General features: G+C 27.5%; 1 protein-coding gene across 3 annotated transcripts in view; it reads right to left on the reverse strand.

The window, feature by feature from the left end:
* Positions 1-1314: 1314 nt before the first annotated feature.
* Positions 1315-22451, reverse strand: part of LOC129983861 (sister chromatid cohesion protein PDS5 homolog A-A-like) — a 91900-nt gene continuing 70763 nt past the window's right edge. For 2 of the 3 annotated variants that reach the window (XM_056093638.1, XM_056093568.1), the window contains exons 26-33: positions 18448-18580; positions 18242-18361; positions 14558-14617; positions 11002-11294; positions 10233-10898; positions 7621-7821; positions 4818-4923; positions 1315-4725 (exon numbers count right to left, since the gene is read on the reverse strand). In XM_056093638.1, coding sequence (XP_055949613.1) covers positions 4699-4725; positions 4818-4923; positions 7621-7821; positions 10233-10898; positions 11002-11294; positions 14558-14617; positions 18242-18361; positions 18448-18580 — 1606 coding nt within the window. In that variant the 3' untranslated portion in view covers positions 1315-4698. The remainder of the gene's footprint in view (positions 4726-4817; positions 4924-7620; positions 7822-10232; positions 10899-11001; positions 11295-14557; positions 14618-18241; positions 18362-18447; positions 18581-22451) is intronic. The other variant, XM_056093707.1, reaches the window with a different exon arrangement.

Below are 22451 nucleotides of genomic sequence, written 5' to 3' on the forward strand. Positions count from 1 at the left end.
AAAGTAACTGAAACCACATCATAACCATTCATCTCCCTCAGAAAGTAAGAATCCTATAGCTTACAATAATTAAAGTATTCTGCAAGAAGACATTTCATAGAAAATGCCCAGAATTCGGAACCGAATTTTATATTCTTCTACAACTAGGTTGGCATTAATGTCATTCTTTTAAGAAAGCACACAAATGGGAGCAAATAATTTGATTTTTTTCCTCAGCATTCCATTACTTCTCTGAAATATCTTAAATGCTGTTTCTCATTCTTTCTTTATAAAGTAGAAGCTGCAATTGTCGATCAATTAAATTGAGCAACATTCCACATGATTAGCAAATTTCTTTTAAAATCATGATGTCAGATGATGTAGTACAAGGCAAATATTCACATATAATAATTTTTCTGTTTTGAATAAATCTATATTTCTGGGAAAAAATGTTTTCATCTAAATTTGTGATTACTCTCCCTAAATTTAAAAATGGGCATGCCTCTGCAAAATTGGAAGCAGAAACTTTGTATGTGCATAGATGAATGTAAGAAAAACATTTTAGTCACTGACAAGTTTTCTTTACAGCTGTATAAAAAATTTAAATTTTGTAATATTTTATTTTGATGTCCACAGATGTCAAAGCGTTTTCATATAATTGTCACTTTATTTAATGAAGTATTATAACTGGAAGTACACAGGTGCAAGTTTAGAGAAAGAATAGATTGTTCAACTTTTTTGAGGCACCCTGTATACATTGGAGGATGGAAATGTGTAACAATGAGCGATTTTTTGAAATTTTAATCAGACTTTTGATTAATTAAAAAATTGTATATTAAAATATATACTGCTCAATATTAAAAATAAATTTAATACCCTAAATTTTAGCAATTTCTGAAAGCATATTATATATATATGCCTAATTTTCAACAATATTTTTGTTCTCAAATTCACTTTATTTTCATTATTTCATCAAATAGTTAATTATGTTATTTTCTGTTATTATGGTATCATGAGAATTATCTCCATCAGAAAAGTTCGTATACAAAATAAAGACAAAAATTAAACTAATAAATGTCATAATAACAAATATAGTAACAATTAATGTCAGACTTTTTGGTGGAATCATGAATAAGAAATTGAAAGATTTAATTGGAATTAAATACCAGTAATTGACCTTGCATATAAGTTGGTTGCCAAAGGCGACTAGTTGTAAATAACATTAGAAGAAGTAAAATTCTGAAAAGTGCATCTGTATGTGCATATATAAATAATGTATATAATAAAGAAAATATGGAAACAGAAAAAGTAAACAAATAAAAAAAAAAACGAGAGAAAATTTTAAAGTTTTTTATTTTCTTTTTAGTATACAAAGATATACTTCGGGAAATTAATACACAGTGATGTGGAACAATGTACACAATGATCTGGTGAAGAACTGTAAAACAATGAACATAGAATAAGAGTACTTTAAAGAAGTTTGAGAGAAACCCAATCCAGTTCAAATTATATGGAGGCATCAGTTTGCCAAGACTCAATTTTGTTAATTCTAAGCTTCCTAGGATATTCAATTAAGGTCATTCATAAAAAAACATGTTAGATGATTTTATTATCCAATGAAATAAACATTTTAAATGCAATAGCAAAACTCTTCCAATTTGTTAGCATTCATTATAAGAATTTTCAAACAGCATTAAAAGGGATTTATAAAATTTTTGTAGGTCTAAAACACTCATTTGAAACAGTTTAGAATTTCTTATGTCAACCATAATAGATAGCAAATATTCAATGGCAATTTATAGTTCTAGTAGTATTAAAAATGTGACATTTTTCAGTATTACAAAGGTAATAAGTTCAAAATACTAACTGAAGCAAAAGAGCAATGCAGGAAAGCATTCACTTTCAAAGAATAGCACATACAAGGTATTTTAGCACCATAAAGAATCCTCTCTTCCCCTAAGGTTTAGTATCAGATTTATATTTCTTAAAACCTCCATTCACATTGAAAAAATTATTATTATTTTCTGATTTGACAACATTTTATATGATTTTAGGCAATTTGAATTTATTAATACAATAACAAAAAATGAAATTAAGAAATCAATTGTGATCATAAAGCTGATTAATATAATTACATGTCTAATTTTATTACTCTGTAATATATTTACTTCAAGAAGTTTAGAATTTCTGAAATTTTTCAAAAGTCACCACTTTCTATAAAGCACTTCCCTCTATCATTCAGAGTTCTTCCCAATTACAAGAATACAACACTACATAACTGAAAACTGCAAATGTTAATTTCATTATCCAATATAACTATAATGTGTTGAAAATAAATAACATAAAAAATTAAGTATTTACATTAAAATTAAGCTGACTTGAGTAAAGCAGCCAAAATGCAGCACAATACTCGATAATTGAACTTTTCAAAGTGCTCCACAAAATATCTTTTCAATTACTATCATCACATATAAATAATAAATATATTATTAATAAATAATATATTTATTATTAATATGTATTAGTAATAAATAAATAAAATAAAATGAAAATAATTATATTACCGAATATTTTAATCCAAGTGGGAAAATTATGTTAGACATTTAACAAAAATTAAGTTTAATTTAATATTTATAATCTAAATTGTGACAATCAAAAAACTTATTTATTTGGAACATTTCAAATATAAAATGAACCACTTTCAAAAATAAACTTTTTTACAGAACTTTTTGTAAAAATAATTTTTTTAATAGGGAAAAAAAAAAAAAAAAAAAAAAAAAAGTCTTCATTTTTAGAGGCTTACAGTGATCTTTAAAGCAATAGCAAATTACAGAAAAGCCTGAATTCATGAATATAAATAAAATGTTACACATATTCCCCAATTCTATTCAGACTTAAGAAAAATTAATAATAATAACAGAGTACTCAAAAGGAAGTAATATGTTGCACTTTTTTTTTCCTCTATTCATTCGATTAATGCCCTAGATACAATTTCAAATACACATTATTAAACCTTACTACTTATTACAAGAGAAATTGATAAAGAATCTTGGGAACTGAGCAGTCCGTCAGTTATATATTTTCTCTTTAGTTTTGTGACCAAGGAACAGCTGCAAATTTGGTTTTATAATATGTTAAAAAATAATAACATTTCAGAAATGAATTTAAGAAATTTCTTTAAAAAAATAATAAAATAAAATTTTTCTAAACATTTAAAAAAGAAAAGAAAAATGCCAAAATGGAACACAAATTAAAAAGTGCTGAAAATTTGGGACAACTTAGCACATACACACACGCACATATATATGTATATATAGAGAGAAAGATATAGAAATACATACATAAAACAACTTATGAATATTGCAGATAAATGTTATACAACACTAATTTACATGAAATTACAAAATTGAATGAAAATTACAAATGCACCTGATAAAAAAAATGTGTTAACAGATCCATGTATAACCATTCTATACATATAAAATAAATAATCAAAGAATAAGAAAGTTCATATGCAGCAATTAACCAATAAACACTTTAAAAAAAACAATGTTAATTTTTAAAGTCAAAGGTAACCAATATTTTAAACAGGCTTCTCATAACATTGAAAATGATCAATTTTTGCATTTTATAGTGAAAAATGCATATTACTGCACAATACAAAGTAAGCAGAACACCATGTAGACAACTTTATATAAGTAAGTAATTTTAATTTAACACATCACAAGCATATTTATCTAGGAATGACTAATGTACTATTACATATAATACACAATTAACAATACACATCAACATTAACTTCCAGCTTATATGCATATAATTTTCTGAATAGTTATCTTCAGAAATTAAATAAGAACAGCTGAAAACATTCACCTTTTTTTATTATTCATTTTTATTTTTAATAATTTTATAAACATCACATCATTTCAAAAATTACTGTGTCTGGCAACAAAATTTTTTGTGCTTCAAATATTTATTATAAACAAATTTAATCAAAATTAATTCAGCCAAATATAGTATATATTTAAAAATTGCTCTGAAAAAAATTAAGAACATTTATATAAATTGAAACTTGTTTAAAATCTGACACAGTATATTCACTTTTGTGTAAAAACACAGAATCTCAATTTCAAAATGATGACACAAATACATACATACATATATATATATATACACACACATACACTTATATAATTTTAAAGTTTAAATATTATGAAATATTCATGACTTGAAGAAACAGTAATTTAAATTTCAATGAAACAGCATATTACACGATAATAAAATTTTCACAAATATGAAACAGCAAGCAACTTTTCATAATATCAAGATATATGAGTAAATTCACAAAAATGTGGTACTCTCCACAATATGCATTGTACTACTGGAAATTTAGGAGCTGATGAAAGGAAAAATCATCATTAATAAGTTATTTCTGAAAAATACATCAAAAACATAAAATAATAAATACAAAAATAAATGATGCAAGGAGGAACACATTTTTTTTTCATTCAATAACATGAAGGATATGCAAAATAAAGTGAGAATGTTATGAAGGAATGAGATGGAATTGTGGCAATTAAAAAAAATGATAACTTGTGTGTAAAAGATGTGGACTTAAAAAGTTTGCACACAATGCAAATTACTCATTCCACATAGCAGAATAATACAATGCATTTTTTTTATAAAAAAAAATATTTCACATCCTTTGTAACTGCAGGATCAACTTTGTCTTCCAGCATTTCTTTCCTATTAAATAAATAAATGCATATTTTTTAAACCTTATTCTCTAATTTTACCGATTCAAAAATGTAAGACATCTGTATTTAATAATTACTTACATCATTTTTCTTATTTTGCTGCCCATTAGCCAGCTTGTTTGTCACAGTTTTAGATGTCTTTTGCACATTACATATTTCATTAATTTCAGCAGTTAACTCTTCTCTCCTAAAAATAATTATTAAATGAATAAAAAATTTATTTATTATTTCACAATTTGAAATAAAGTAAAAACACCAGAAATTCAGACCTTGATTTGGCAGCATGTCATGATTTTTATTAGATACAATCAAAAGAAATAAAATGAATCAAGAGTAAATGTATCATGGGAGTAAACAATTTCTTTATATCATATTTGATACAAAGAAATACATGTTTGATTTGATTAATATTAATTTGGGATAAAGAACATGCTCATTCTACAGGTTTATTGGTTTATTTCATCAGTGGAATAATTCAAGCAGTTCAAAAGAATATGGTCAATGTCCTTTTCTTGACATTGCAGGTGTTCAGTAAGGGTTGTCTTATGATCTAAACTTATTTAAAGCCTCTAATTCATTTTTTTTTGGTAGGATTGGAGTAATAACTATCTGAATAATTACTCTTTTAAGCTATAGAACAAGGAACAAAATGGAAAAAATATCCCTTGTTCCTTGATATATTATATTTTGAAGCAAGATTTTCTAGTAATATATAATAATATCTTCAAATATAATCCTTTCAAAGTTCGAATTTGACTATGTAACTGTTTTCGAGAGAATCCACTTTTCAATTCCAGAAATACTGTATGTCCTGGAGTCTAAACTATTTCACCTTTTAGTTTAGTTTGGTTCTAATTTGGATTTTTTTTAAAGCTATTTTATGAAAACTCTTGACAATTTGATTTCAAAAAACTTTCCAAAGCTGAAGGACAGAGAAACTGCTAATGAATAACACTTTTTTTTTTTTCTCGCTGAATCTTAATAGATCAATAAAGAGTCAGCCTTAAAGACAGAATTAATGAAATGAATTTGATAAGAGATCGATTTTAATAATAATTCAAATAACTAGCAAGTAAGTTTAGAGTAAGATCAGTGTTGCCACTTAAATCTGGAAAAAAAATTCCCTTATGTATATTCAAGATACGAGGAAATGCACAAATTGCAATTATGTGATAGTTATAATGGAATAGTTTTAAGGAATGGAAAAAATGAGGAAGGCAAGCAACAATAGCATATAAAAAGAAAGTCTGTATTTACATACCAAAAAAGAAAATCTTTATTATTTAGAATTTAGCAAAACAAAATTTATATATTAAGTGGGAGGGATATATTACCTCAAATGCTCTTTAACTGTAAACTGTGCAAAATTATGGACTCGGATGAAATAAAACATTTTTATTATCATGATACAAATCATTTAAAGATTACTTATCAAAAAACCTTACAAAACAAGATTACTTTTTAAAAATTTAATCATTTTTGACAATTAATATATCTGAGCATCAATTTCTGCACATTTTTCAACCACAAGTTTCATGGAGCTATTTCTTAACAAAAAAGATATAACATTTTTGTACGGCCAAACATACATTTCTTAGCTATTTCACTTTGAGGGAACATATGTGAAAATATTTCCAATATATCACTGAATGAATTAAAGATAACTACGCCATTCAGTGCTAAGAATTGCAGTAATGTGACACAACAAGTTTTAATGCCCATAAAAATAAATTTCGAAATCGGTTTATTTTTGGGCATTAAATTTGATGTTTCTGGATTTGACATAGTATTTAAAAGGAATACAGAAAAAGATGACAATTCCAGCATCAATGATGAATCTTTTGAACTGGTATGCAATCTTGTATGTTTTCCTCTTTTGGCATGACTAGTAAGTGCCTGTTTTCCCATATTAATTATCTTCTTACAAAGCAACAAATTGATTTTGTTGAACTCTCGAACGCATTTAGCTAGTGTTTTTCCAGTAATGTGGAATCATATAGATGTATATTTTAAAAATATTTTAATTGCTTTTATTTATTTTTAAATATAATTCAAAAGTTAAGAATTAGTTTTAAAAAAAAAGATGAAGATAATCTTTGGTTGATGAGCACATTAAAATCTTATACTTTTTATAATACAAGACAAAATTAGGTCAAACAAATACAAAAATTGTGACAACTTTAAAAGACAGTTTTCAAAATATTTATCAAAAGGTATTACATAACAAATTCAAATGAAACTCATTTTAAACCAATCAGCATAATAAAACAAACTAAAAATGTCCAAAGGAAAATAATTCTAATATTGACAAAGAAAATTATTGATGCAATGAAACTATAAAATAGGTTTAATGTTTCAACAGGGGGGGGGGGAAGGAAAGAAACAGTAACAAAATATATTTCAATTAATTTCAAAGTACAAATTAAAATTAGTGAAAAATTACACCGCAATTAAGTTTATATCATTGAAAGGTTAATTTTTCAAGCTTTAAGAAAATGAAAAAATTTTTATATAGTGATTTGATCAGAAGTTTTAAGAGGATAACTTAAAATATTTCAACCTTTATTACACTCTTTTTAGAGGGCTGTAGAAATTTTTAAAAAAATGCAGTAAATCCATCTAGGTACTAAGGAGCATATGAAACAAATTTCATTCATATCCATTAAGAAATGTCGAACTGTAAAAGATACCAATACATAAACAAATAAATAGATTTTCAATTGATAAATATACATTAAACAACTAAAATATAACTGCCAGCACAAATTTTAGATACCAATTCTTGCTATGGATTGGATACAACACAAAATTGCATTTGAAATCTTCCAATTTAAGGTTTATGCCATTCACAGCGGTAAATGTTAAAACAGAAAAACATACTTACACCTTCGCCATGGAATCAATCTTCTTTGAAGAATGATAGGCATTAAGTCTTGATTGTGCTGAAGGTTTTTTCTCTTTTTGGAGTATTCCATTCTTGATAACAGATTTTGTACGTCTAAGCATGGCAGAGGAATTACCAGCAGTGCTATTGCCAGATCCTGAACTATGAAATGAGTTTGTTGAAACTGAAGCAGTTTTCCTTCTTAAAGATGATAACATTATTAGAATATATGCTTAGTAATTTTTATATGATTAGTATTATATGCTTGATAGTGCATTGAACAAGAGATTATATAAATATTACTCACGAAATAAAACAAAATATACTAAAAAAAATCCTTAAATATTTTATAAAAAGTATTAGTACATCTTACTATTCTTCTTAATTCGAACCCTTTATTTTGATAAAAATGAAAACATTACAATCATCAAATTTTGACAAATTTCCTCTAGAAATTCAGGAACAAAAATCTCATTAGAAACTATATATTATTCTTATTTTCTCATAGCATATATATTATTTCATTATTCATATAAACTAAAAATATTATAAATTACTCAAAATCCCAGTATATTGTTTGATAAAAAAATGACAATTTATAACAAACTGTTTAAATCGCTCACTTTTTATTTTAATAATTAAAATAAAATTGACAATAAATAATATAAATGCAGAATACTTTCATGCCAAATAAACAAAACCATTTTAATAACAATAAAACTATCAAATTTTAAAAACTTCATAAATGCAATTGTTAACTTGCAGTTCTATTAAATATAATTCTAACTAGTGGGAGTGATATCTCCAAAACCTTCTTGTATGCACTCTAATAAAGGTGTTATTCCTTACCCCTTACAGAAACTTATGGGCCTTAGGTAAAGGCAGAGAATGTCTAGCATGTATTGGAGTACATTAGTTTGAAATATCAACTTTTGGCATAAACGTAGCATTTTTACTGGATCTATCATGTGATCCTTGCCGAGTTTTTCTGCAATTAACACCAGACATGAGGTTAATAGTATCTGACAATCAAATTCGTGTTTTAGACGCATTTTTCCAATCCAAAAGAAACCAAAATTTAATAACGAATTACAATTGTAGCCACAAAATCAGATACCAAATTGATATAGCTAAGCCATTCTATTCTTACGTTATCATATTTACATGCTTCTGAAAGTACAGGCCAACTAATAGTCATCTCTTTATTAGATTTGGCTCAAAATTTGGCAGATGTCTATAATATAGATTTTAAATCTGTGTACCGAATTTTATGTATCCAGCTCTTTTCATTTGTATGTATTTGCTCCAGCTCTGTTCATTGAATGTATTTGCTCAAATTTTACAGAAACTACAAATTTGAAGTAAAGATCACATACCAAGTTTCATATAGCTCAAAACATTTTTTATTTATCTTTATAACAGACAGAATAGTCATTAATTTTTTTACATCATCCAAAAATATGTTTTCAAACTGAGGGAGATATTAAATATATAAATTTGCCAAAATCTTGAGTTCAATTTTTTGACATTACAATGCTTTATGCTTTGTATAAGAGAAAGCAAAAATGATTCTTTACAAGAAAAAAAAAAAAAAAAATTGCATAAATCTTTGGATAAACCTAACATTTTTTAAAATTCAATCAGCATAGCATTGGATGGAGAAAATTAAAAACATTTATACACGATGCCACAGGATTTAGAGCTGGAAAGATTAGAATTATTAAAATGGCTCTTAAAGAGAAACAAATAAATATGGAGAACACACATTATAAATCAATAAAAATGCTAAAAATTTGAACTTCAAATAAAAAAGTTATCATAAATAATTAAAGTTATAATAAATAATTTTGTAGGAATATTTTAAGAACACCCAGGAAAATGTAACAATACTTTAAAATATTCCCTCTAAAGTAATCTGGGAGAAGGGGGGGGGGAACAGAATTTACAGCAGTCAAAAGGAATTAAATGAAATTATAAATATATTAAATGTACAAAATAGCTTGTCTTTAGCCTAGCAAATGTTATTTGATGGCTTTGAGAAATTAAAAACTATTTAGTCTTAAGAATTTTTTGTAATTATAAATACATTAAATTATTCATAGTTCTACAAGAAAAAAAAAATAAGAAAATTTCTGCATACTTTTTATGCTTTTAATTGGGCTTAATTCTTTCACTCTACAATGCAATTGTCTAAATCCCCCCCCCAAAAAAATAAGGTAGAAATATTGAAAAATACAGCAAAATTTTTAATACTCAGTCAATACTTTTAATGATCAGTTTATTATTAGAGACAAAAGTCTGGGTTAAGGTAAAACTTAAGTCATTAAAGACACAATTTCAGAAAATCACATATCAATTTAGTAAGTTAAGTCATAAGATCTTTTTCTTTTAAAGGAAACAGGAAATTTTTTAGAAAAGGATAAAACTTTTAACTTTGTTTTCTTAAAAAATAGACACCATGAAAGAAAAGTCTTATCAGTCAGTCCTTATCTCTTGTCCTTTCTGGTTCTAATATTGATCTAACTTATATTTAGGCAAAATTTATACAAAAAAAGCTTTTAGTCAATTATGTTATCATGTCATTTATAAATTAAGTTTATAAACCTCCTTACTTCTTGTTTGGCAGTAATGAAGAAAAGTCCCTATTTGACTTGCCATCCTTTTTAGGTGGTCTGCCTCTTTTTCGGGGCTTTTCTTCACTTGGATAACTATCAGCAGATGATCCTTGGTTTGAAGAGTAATCTTCAATATCCAGACAACTACGTTTTCTTTTAAAAGAAACAGTTCCATTTCGAATTCTGTTAAATATTTCAGGATGAGAATATTCAAGTCTCTCTAGGTAGACATAACATTTGTTAATACTGGATGATGCATCAACATTGGTTGAACTTGGACTAGAAAGTAGCAAATCATTCTGTTTCCTATGCTTTGAAGACAAGAAAGAAGATGAACCATTTTTAACATTAGATGCAGATTTTGTTGATTTACGACCAGCCACAGATTGTTCGGATAAATGTCTTTTCTTTGAGATGGACATGTTTTTAGATTTGCCATTGATTTTAATTCTTCCTACCGAAGTTATATTTTTATTAAATTCCAAATCAGAGTGGTCTGACATGGAATCTGAATGGCTAAAGCTACCATTATTGGTAATAGAATCAAAAGAATTACTAGTTTCAGCCTCATTCTTGCTTTCTGATGATGCATCACACACACTAGATATTATTGAATTTGTTTCAGAGTGATTTGAAGTCGCTGATAGTTTAATTTCACGAGACCTAAAAAAGAAATAACAGATAGTTTACAAACATTTCTAATACCAGATTTAATAGTCAAACTCATTAAAATACTTAAGCACCATGTATTTAAGAAATTACTTACTGCCCACTATGTAGAGATGAATCACTACTATATTTAACGACATTTGTTCTGTTTTTTAATTGTGATGTAGAAGGATTTGTACGAGTAGATGAAGCAGTAAACACTTTTGTTTTTGAAATGAAATGAATTGCTTTAGAAGTAGATGGAATAGGCTCTACACTTGAGGTAGAAGGAATAACTTCTTTTGAAGTAGATGGCATCGGCTCTTTCTGAGAAGTAGAGGATTCAGACCTGTTCTTTGACACATTCTTCCCTTTAGTTTCACGAAATGCTTGAATTTCAAAACCAGATTTCTAAAAAATAATAACTAAACTTAAAAAAATACAGCAATTTGATGAAACTGAATTACACAAATGAAGAACAACTTACAATTGTAATCAGATTTCAAGCTTAGAAAAACACATTAATACATCATATCATTAATATTTATTTTTTCTTTCAGGTTGGTTGGTTGTTCGGGTTTTTTTGGCGCAAGAGCCATGTTTGGCTATGCTGCGCCAAGCAGATGGTAAAAAAAAAAAAAAAAAAAAAAAAAAATTATATAAACACACATGTTAAGATATAAAAGCCAAATGTATCAAAAAATGGGAAAAATGAAAGTGCAGAAATATATAAGGTTAATGCATTTATAAATGAAATACTGATTCGAAATACGAACGTTACAATGAATTGATGTGAATTGTCGAATGTGAACAGAAGTTAAAAAATGCTAAATACAACTATACAAACCAATGGTTTTTAAAAATTTAAAAATGTTTGGGTGGAATTTTTCACCCACCAGGTCTTGTAAAGTTAATGACGATGATTTAAAAAAGTGTAAACGAAAGGAATTAAAAGATGCGCATTTGATTAAAATATGTTTGATGGTAAAATCTACACAACATGTGGAGCATTTTGGTGTTGCCTGGCCAAAAAGGAGATGTTTGTGTGTAAAACGAGCATGTCCTAATATAATATATTTTACAAATGTTAACGCTTGTAAAAATAGCCAATATCATACATATTTACAGTTCCTTTCATGATCCCAAAATTAGCACTTTTCAATGACAAGTGTTATGCAGAAAGATGAACAGACGTACGCCTCCTAATTCCATGAATAATGTGAATTCAACCTAATTGCTATATGTTAACATCGCCTCCGATCAGCTTAAATGACCTTTGAAAGATTAATGAAAATTCTTCTATATGGATCCATCCCATATAGTATATTTGGATATCACTATTATAGGACATATTTTCCAATAAATCTGCAAAGTTTCCCAAAAATTGAAGAATGGTAATCTAAAACTCAGTCCTAAAAAAATGACAATTATTAAGAAGCAAAGTTATTTATCTTGGCCAAAACATATCAGCAGAAGGTGACACAGCTGATTCGCAGAAAATGAAAGCAATAAAAGAATAGCTTGGTTCATAAATGATTAACGGCCTGGGATCTTAAAGAATTTCTAAGTTCATAGCAAAACCTCTGAAAAGAATAACACAAAGAATACAATAATGCAGAGTTTAACTAGACAAGCAAATATGGTAAGATGTTTGATACTTTGTAGCAGATTTTGTTAACAACACCAATTATGGCTGTGAATAGGAAGCATGTCTGGAAAGCATACAACAGTTTGTTAAAGAAAAGATCAACTTACTGACAGACAGAATAAAGTTTTCCATTACACCATTACTTAAAAAAAAAAAAATAATAAATAAATAAAAAAAAAGATTTTATTATGAAAATTCTAGTTTTCTACAAAGCCAAAAGTCATTCATACTGACAGAGTGGCTCCCTTCTATGGAGATGCATCTTCAACTTTATCTTGAAATGAATGCCTAGAATTCACAGTCTTTGATATGGGAGCAATACTGTGGAAATTTTGACTTAGGAATCAAATTTGAGCACATGTTAATTGGAAAAATGCAAGGTTTTGAAAATTGGTCCTCAAGTTTTCAAGAAAATCTGATCCTTCATCTTGCAACAGAAAATAATAATAATAGCAGCAAAAGCAAATTTAACACTCAAATCTAGTAAATTCCTTGTATGCATAATAATAATGTAAATACCTTGTATAACAAGATCTCCATAGTTTATATCAGTGGGAAAAATAAGGATTTAATATTATTTGAAATAATAGTGTATTAAATTAATGTTTATATTTACATATAGAAAAAACACACATTTGCTCTTTCTTTATTGCCTGGAATTTAGAAAAGCAAAATTCACATGCTAAGGTTAAAAAGATATTGATTTTAAAGATTACTTAACAACAAAATATTGCACAACTTTTTTAAATATCTATTCATATACCTAAGCCTTATTTTGAGCAAACTCAGCAAATTTTTTTAGTCATCAATTTTTTTTCAGCTTTTGCAATAATTTAATTAGCAACACTGCTTTGCATTAGTTAAACTCTTTTTTTTTCTTTCCCTGAACTTTTTCCTGCTTCATAATAATTTACATGTGCAAGCTTCGCATAACTGAAGCAAATCGTTTGAGAATGGAAGATTTAAGACATTTCAATAGAGGTTTATATCATCATAAACAGTTCTAGATCAATTAAAGAACCTTCTTTCAGATTTTCAATGAGCATATCCTTGTTGATTCTAAATCTATTTTCTACAGCTGAATTGAAACATGACAATATAATAACTATTTTTATAACTTCCCAAACATCAGAAAATTCTTTGGATTTCAAACCATTATAATAAAACTTCTGTGAATAAATTCTTTTATTAGATCAAGCAGTTTTTTGCTTCCCCCCCCCGGCAAATTTCAGAATGGATCTTTGCAAGTTCTAAACATGCAGCAGAAATTTATATTTTGGAATTTTAAAAAAAGTTGATATAAATCAACCAATTGCTTTTTACATAATACTGCATTGTTTTTCAATATATATAGATTTAAAAACAAGATGTCACTTTTAAAATAGAAAATTTTTTTGACTTGTATTCATTCTTTTTTGTAATATTTTTCACTCTGTTAGAACCCCCCCCCATTTCAGTACCTCCACTAGTATACTCATGTAGCTTGAATTCAGTATTACAATATTTGCATTTTTATTTTTACGCAATCTTGAAAAATGAATTGATGTATGTAATAGAAAAAAGATGGGATTCCATTATTTAACAGTCAAAAGTGTCAGTGTTTTTTTTTTTTTTTTTTTTTTTTTTAAAGAACTATGCTGATGATTTTTTTATTCTTGCAAATTTTAAAGAGATCAGCAGTTTTTTTTTTTTCGTTAAGAGGGGGGGGGAGTAAAAAATTTAAAATTCCCAGTACTTTTTCATTTTATAAAGAAAATTTTAAAATTCCCTGCATATTCCCCTGTTTTATAGAAGTTTTTTAATATTCCTAGTATTTTTCCAGTTCTCTGTTCCATGCTAACCTTGATAAAATAAGAATAAAATGAATACCTCAGAAATTCAATTTCAGCATTTGTATATCTTTATATTTATAAAGGAAATAAAGCAAAACTTATCCCTTTACAGCTATAAAAAATTTTTCATGAAATAAAATAAGAAATGTAATTATTTTCTTTTAAAATTTAGAAAATATCAATGCATAACATACCAATAAATTATTTGCATTCAGCAGCTCTTTAGGCAAATATGTTACCAAATTGCTGTAATTCTAAAAAAAAATCAATCATGAAAATATTACAGTAACAGTATTTTTTATCAATAATTACACACACACATACATATATACACACACATTAATTTTTATTCCAGCATAATTCTAAAAATTAAGAGCCCCCCCCCCCAAAAAAAAACCAGAAATCTGGCTTTTCATTTTCTTTTTACTTAATATTCTTGGCAGGGAAATTATGCCATAGTTCTCTCCAAAGTTCATGACTCGCAATTGCTAACAATATGGAAAATTGCAGTTTTCTCTTTAATCATTCAGTTAACAATAAATGGAGTAATGAAAAGCTTCTTATTGACAACTGAAATTTCACCTAAGATACCCACTATAGTACAAACCTATTTACTAAACACTATTCTAATATTACACACACTTTGAAAAAAATACATAACACATTTATTATACGTCCCACTTGAAACATAAAATAAAAAAAAGAAAGAATAGCTTTAACTTTGAAAGAATATTTTAAAATATTACAAAAAGTGTATCTTTTGGCACTCAACAGGATAGATATATAAAACTTGGAGTAATTTGGCCAATGTATGCATTTATGCTAAACAGGATACAATATTGGCTTGATTTTAAAATGTTCAGCTCTTGTTCAATTTTTAATAATTTCCGAGAAAAATGTTGCAAAAATCTTTCTAACAATATCAGATTAAGTTCTATAAATAGTTTAATCTTTATTTTTCACAAATTTTCAAAAATAAATAAATAAAAGCATTCTCTTCTGCAAAGAAGAAAAATAATAAAGTTAAGAGATTCAATATTGAATACTTATAGCTAACTAGAGTAAAAGATGGAATGGGGGGTGGGGAGGAAGCAAAATTACAAGACATTTTTAAAAACACATTCAGAATGTACAAAACATTTTTCACACAATTTAAAATGCAGAATATCATTTTTCTTAGGCTGGAAAAGGTTTTCTATAGCTGGAAAATGCAGCAAATATTTTTAAAACTAATTTTGTAATTTTTTTTAAAAATTTAATTTCATATTATATACAGAATCAATGCTATGTTAACAATCAAGAGGACATTGCAAATGAAATCAACTAAAAATAATTACAAAAATGTTAAATTTATAAAAACTTTTCAATAATATGTTCTTTTATAAATCTGGTTGATTTAAAATTTCCCATATTAAATATAGGTCACAGTTATATGATTTTTTTTGTTAAAATGATAAACATTTCTTAATTTCATTTTCAATTATTTTCTTAATTGGAAGGACGTTTCGTGTAATGTATTCTTGAGTCTAGGTTCTTCAACTAGATCACTTTTTTTAGGCTATAAAACTATTAATATGGAATACATTTTTTAATAATTTCCCCTCTTTATTAGATAAAACTGAAAATATGAGTTTAATTGAATCAATCTGCTACAAATTACAGTGGATGCTTAGTAAAGTGTATATATTAAGAAAAAAAGGGAGGGGGTGATGGACGAGTTTGAATTTCCTCATAAAAGTAAAAACGTTGTATTAAATTAAATTTTAAAACGTTATTAAAAACAAAGAAAAAATTGTAAAGAAAGAAAATTGATATGGTTATAAAAATATTTTTTTTTTTAAGTTTTAAAATAATGCGAAAACCAATTTTATAAGAGAGTAGCTTTGGTAAGAAATTGTCATCATTTCCATAGGCAAGCAATAGTGAAGGCAATATTTACACTTATTTTTGCACTCAATTAAATTTTTTGTTTCTTGATTTCTTTTATATTATCTTTCCACTGAATTAATAAAGTTTCTAGAGACATGGTGAGCATACTCTGGTCATGGTAAGTATGACCAGAGCATTTCTGATTATATTTTATAGCTCCAGAATTAGAAAAGCATTAAATTAATGCAGTAGTAAAAAAAAAAAAAAAAAAAAAAAAAAAAATCAATAAAGCAGTCTGAAATGTTAATAAAAGGATTTATTTACATTTGATTGTTTCCATTCAACAATATGTATTAAGGCTGATTTTTGTGCCTGCATATTAACTCAAAGTCTTAGGAAACCTAACAGTAGTGTATCAGACTATCTTTTGGCCAGCTAAGTGACAATTAGATGAAACAAAGACTCAACAAGTCATTGGATGCCTCCTATAGAAATATAGATCCATGCTCCTCTATAGACATCCACAATTGAGAACATGTCAAACAAATCACGAGCAGTTATGGCCTGGTGACATGGCTCATTGTCATCCATAAGTTTATAAAGGGTACATGAATGGCTGCAACTGGTTTTGAAGCAGCTGAGCATTTCTAGTCAACAATTAGTTTCAATTGCATGAGAGGAGGTCTAAGTTCATTCCATGTAAGAACAGTCCAAGCCATTATGGAGCCACCACCAGCTTGCACAGTGCCTTGCTGGCAACTTGGGTTCATGGCTTTGTGAAGTCTTCAACACAATCAAACTCTACCATTCTCATATCAACTGAAATTGTGACTGGTATGAGCAAGCCACGGTTATCAAGTCATCTAGGATCCAACTGATACAGTTGGAAGCCCAGGAGAGGAGCTGTTAGTAAAGTCTCGAGTCATATGCCATTAAAGACCAATTTCACTGCAAAGTTTAAATGATGTGACCATTATACATCTCACATTAACTCCAGCGATTATTTCACACAACATTACTTGTTTGTTAACTCTGACAATTCTGTGCACACGTCACTGGTCTCGGTCATTAAGTGCAGATGGTTGGCTAGCAAATTGTCCATGTTGGGAGGTTATACCTAAAATTATGTATTTGTGGCATGCTCTTGACACTATGGATCTCAGAATGTTGAATTATCTAATGATTTCCGAAATGGAATGTACCATGTGTCTATCTCTAACTACCATTCTGTATTCAAAGTCTGTTAATTCCCATTATGCAACCATAATCACATCAGAAACCTTTTTGCATAATGACTTGAATACAAATGAAAGCTCTGCCAATGCACTGCCCATTAACACATTTTGTACAAAGTACTATTGCTACCTATATATTTGCATATTGCTATTCCATGATTTTTATCACCCCACTGTATACATATCGTCATTTCAGGAAAACTAGCAGATTACTACATTCATTTTCTGTTTTGTAAATATTAGTTCAATTAAGGAAATGTTAAAAATCGTTTGAAATTTCATTAATAATTCAAAATTAAAAATGTCATTTAAAAAAAAATTATTAGATTACATATAAGTTTCGTCATTGGTAAATGAGTTTTGAAATTATTTTTGAAGTGACTTGATAGTAATTTAATTTTTAATTAATTAATTTTAATAATTTAAAGGATTTATTTAGTTTTAAACTATTATTGTCTTCATTCTCATTCTTTCCCTCTTTAAAAAAAAAGTTATAATAATTTCAAGAAATTTTTTTAGTTACTTTTCATTCAAACTAGCCAATATAAAATACAATAATACATCATATTTCTTGTCCTTATCCAAGAATTCCTCCTAAAGTCTTATCTAAATAACTATGCATTTGTAAATAGCATCAACTACAGCTGGCAGAAAACAATATTGAAGTAAAAAAAAAATAGAAGCATTAACAGCAAAAGGATTAAAGAAATGTATTTCAATTATTATAAGTAAAATAAATACATATAAAAGAAGGGGGGATGCCATCTTACTTACTTTATCAGGGTCTGTAAAAAACTTAGAATTTAGTTTTGGCTGACCAGGAAACTCTTTCAAAGTAATGTTTGGTCTTGACATAAGAATATTCAGAGCTAAGTCGCATACTGCATACAATTTCTAAAAAAAAAAAAAAAAAAAAAAAAACATATTATATATATTTTAAACACTTTCACCATATAAAGTATTTTCACAAAAATACTTACTAAATTTCTGTCTTCATCAGTTTTATAAAGCGCATCTTTAGTTTGTTTGATATTTTCTAAAAGTCGTTTGAAAAAAGGAAAGCTGTAGTTATCATTCTTCCAAATAAGTGCCTCTAAGAATAGCTGAAGGCAACTATTGGATGGAAAAAGTACTGAAATTATTAATCAGAAGAAAATGTAAATAACACATTAGTTATCATGTGTCTCAAAGGTAAATTGTTTGTTCAAGCCATATGAATAGCATATGCTTTACATTTTTTTTAAAAATCCGCAGCTCAGTGACAATTATGTAGGCCAGTGGTGCGCAAACTGGGGGTCAGGATAAAATTTTTGGGCTTCCTAAATTTTAAAAAATTCAAATTTACGGAAAATCTCCAATTATTCATCTCAAAGAACTGAAATAATACAAGCTAAGAAATTAACAATTATTATTTTAAGAACCTGATATTCATGATGATTATCACAGGGCTTCAAACCCCCATTATCATGCATAATGATCCGTGGTATCAGCTGCTCACCTCCACCTATAATAAATGCCAGCATTCTTGCTTACTTCTACGCAAAGCAAAAAGTAGGTAGCAGAAACACAAATTCCTTACTCAAATATCAAAAACCAACATGGCCACTGCACAACACCAAAGACCGTTGGCATCCGGTCAACAAATTCCCTATCTCTCAATTGCAAAAAAAAAAAAAAAAAAAAAAAAAAATGCCAACATTAAAAGCAGACATTTCAAGCTTGAAAATAAGAAGATTCGACTGCATTCTGTAATTGTGTTTTGGTTTATACACTGCTTTTGTCAATTCTGCATAATTTGTTATCAGGTATGTACATAACTTATTTTTTCCAGTATAGGACAGTTTTGTAGCGTGCTCTGAGTGCAATAACAATTACTTAAAAAATGAATATAAATATTAAAATGTTAATGAAGGAAAACTGATTTTTCTAAAATATTTTGCTTGTATTTTTGTATAATTCTTCTCTTTTTAATATTGTTAAATAAAAATATTATTTATTTATAATTTTAATACCCTTGTAATGGATAAAAGGATAAAAATAGGTACAGAAAGTCCAGATAATGAAAAGAATAACAATACAAATAAGAATAATGAATCAACATCTAATAAACTTAGAAAAACTGCGGATGAAACCCAACAAATATGAATCCAATAGCACTATTTCTACTTCAAAAAATATTGAACGAAACACGTTATCGAGAAAATATCAAGAAGAGTTTATTCAATATGGTGTTGTTAATGGAAAAGAACATCCTTTGTGTGTTATTTGCTCAGAAAGAAAAAGTTTTTGAAAGTTTTAAACCTACAAAATTAAAAAGACATTTGAAAACTAAACAAAGAATTTGCAAAAAAATCTGAATCATTTTTTAAAAGATACACTAAACTTATGAAAAATCAAACTGTATTTATGAAAACATATACAACAATTCCTGAGAAAGCTTTACGAGCTTCCTTAGAAGTTTCATATTTAATACAGAAAATTTTAAACCACATACAATTGGGGAATCCCTCATTCTTCCGTCAGCAATTAAAATGACATCAATTATGCATGGGGAAAAATATGGTAATGATTAAAAACATTAACCATTATCAAGAGATACCGTTTCTCACAGATTTGCCTCCATATCAATTAATATAGAATCAGTTCTTTTACATCCAATACGAAACTCTCCTGTGTTTGCTCTACAACTTGACGAAACTACTGACATTACTAAAATGTCTCAATTAATTGTTTAGGTGAGATACATTTTTGAAGAAGGTATATCGAAAGATTTTTTATGTTGTAAAAAGTTAGAAGAAAAAGCAACTAAAGGGAAAATATTTGAAATTATTAATAAATATTTTGAGGAAAATGACCTTGTCTGGACCCACCATATTGCGGTTTATACTGATGGTGCTGCAGCATTAACAGGTAGTAACAAAGCACTAAGAGAGTTAAAAACGAAAATTGCTCTCCATATAGTATTCAACCATTGCACAATACATAGACAAGCTCTAGTTGCAAAAGACATCGATGAAGAATTACACAAGACATTAAATGATGTTGTTATTGTAATTAATCACATTACATGAGATGGGTTCTATGTATGAGACATTATTACTACATACCAAAGTCAAATGGCTTTCAGGCGGCAAAATATTGTGCCATATTTTCGATTTGAGAAAGAAGTTTATATATTTTTGGTGAAAAAGAAACATATTGGCACGTTCATTCATTAATGAAGATTGCCTCGGAAAACTCAGTTACATGGATATTTTTGAAAAACTGAACAATCTGAATATGAGTTTACAGGGAGAGGGTACAAACACTTTAACATTAAGCAGTAAAATTGAAGCTTTTAAGAATAAGCTGATACTTTGGCAAGGGAAATTGAACAAAAACATCACAGATATGTTCCCGTGCTTTTCAGAATTTACTAAAGAAAATAATATAGATTCCTTGTTATTCATTCCTAGTTATTTTTGTTAATGTAATTGGTCAGTAAATAGAATCATTAGCGCATTCCAAACAATTTTAGAGATTTTATTTCCTTCGCAATTATATTTATTGCGTTAAAAAAATTAAGTTTGTTGTTGCTTACTTTAAAAGGAGTATTTTGAAAATAGCAGAAAAAAGGAAAGTTTGTCATATTTTAATCACCTCAATATTTTTTAATGAAAAGAGATTGAAACTAATTTCAATAAAGCAAAAGCAGTAAATATTTTGTAGCTTTTTGACTTTAAGAATAGAATAAATTTCCTGAGAAATACGCTTTAAAGTATAATAAAATATAGCCTATTAAAATTGTTTCATCAGACCAATTAAAAATAATGGTTCCTCAAATTGCATATTATATATACAGGGTGTCTCTAAAACCTTGAATGTGGCTTTTATTTTTTAAATATTGATTATAGACATATACAGTAAATTACAAAGTCACATAAAAAAAAGGTGCAAAATGTTATGAAATCGATTAAAATTTTCAGTGGGTTAAACTTTAAAAAAAATGCAAAATTTAACTTTATAAACGGACCCCGTACAAAAAATTCCCAGTGAGTAAAATGTGCCCCATCCTCTAATAAGGTCATGTACAAAATTTCAGCAATTTATCACAAAAAGTCTCAAAGATATGAAACAACATAAATGCTGACTTAAACCATATTTCGATGCCTGGATATAAGTCCGCAAAGAGGAAAAATCATGTCGGATGTTCGTGTTTTAGGGGTCGTACACAAATTAACAAAGAAAGTAATGATTAAATAAATAATAAATTTTTCTATTTATTGGTTCAAAAGCATTAAAAATTTGCAGAAATAATAACTTAAAGGAAAGATTACTTACAGGAAAGATTACATAAGTTTTTTTTTACAAGTTCATTGACTGTGCTATTTTTAAGTTATATTCTGTTATAAAATATAAAATTTTAAAGTATTTTTCAGGAAGCATAGATTTTATAATCTGTATTTAAAACTAAAGATATAAAGCATATTTTATTTCTTTATGATGCATTCCTACGTCCTTTCATCTGCACTGAAGCTGTAAACATTTGCATTTTAATTTGTGATTGACCATTCACCAACTTTAACATATCTTTGAGAGTTTTCATGATAAAATTCTGAAATTTTGTACATGACCTTATTAGAGGATGGGGCACATTTTACACAATAGGGAATTTTTTTTGTACGGGGCCTGCATAAAAATTTAAATTTTGTATTTTTTAAAGTTTAATCCCCTGAAAATTTTAATCGATTTCATAACATTTTGCACTTTTTTTCATGCAACTTTGTAATTTACAGTATATGTCTGTGATCAATATTTAAGGAATAAAAGCTGTGGTCAAGGTTTTCGAGACATCCTGTATATATATATAATGCTTTTAGAAACTGCACAAGTTTGATTAAAACATTTTTTCTTTCTGAGCATTTCTGTATGTCTCCCAGATATCTTAAATGCTTAGTTCATCAAGTTTCGCTTCCCTTCTTTATAAAGATGATGGTACAACAGT

Source organism: Argiope bruennichi, chromosome 1, assembly GCF_947563725.1.
Source record: "Argiope bruennichi chromosome 1, qqArgBrue1.1, whole genome shotgun sequence".
In the NCBI taxonomy this organism is placed as follows: Eukaryota; Metazoa; Arthropoda; class Arachnida; order Araneae; family Araneidae; genus Argiope; species Argiope bruennichi.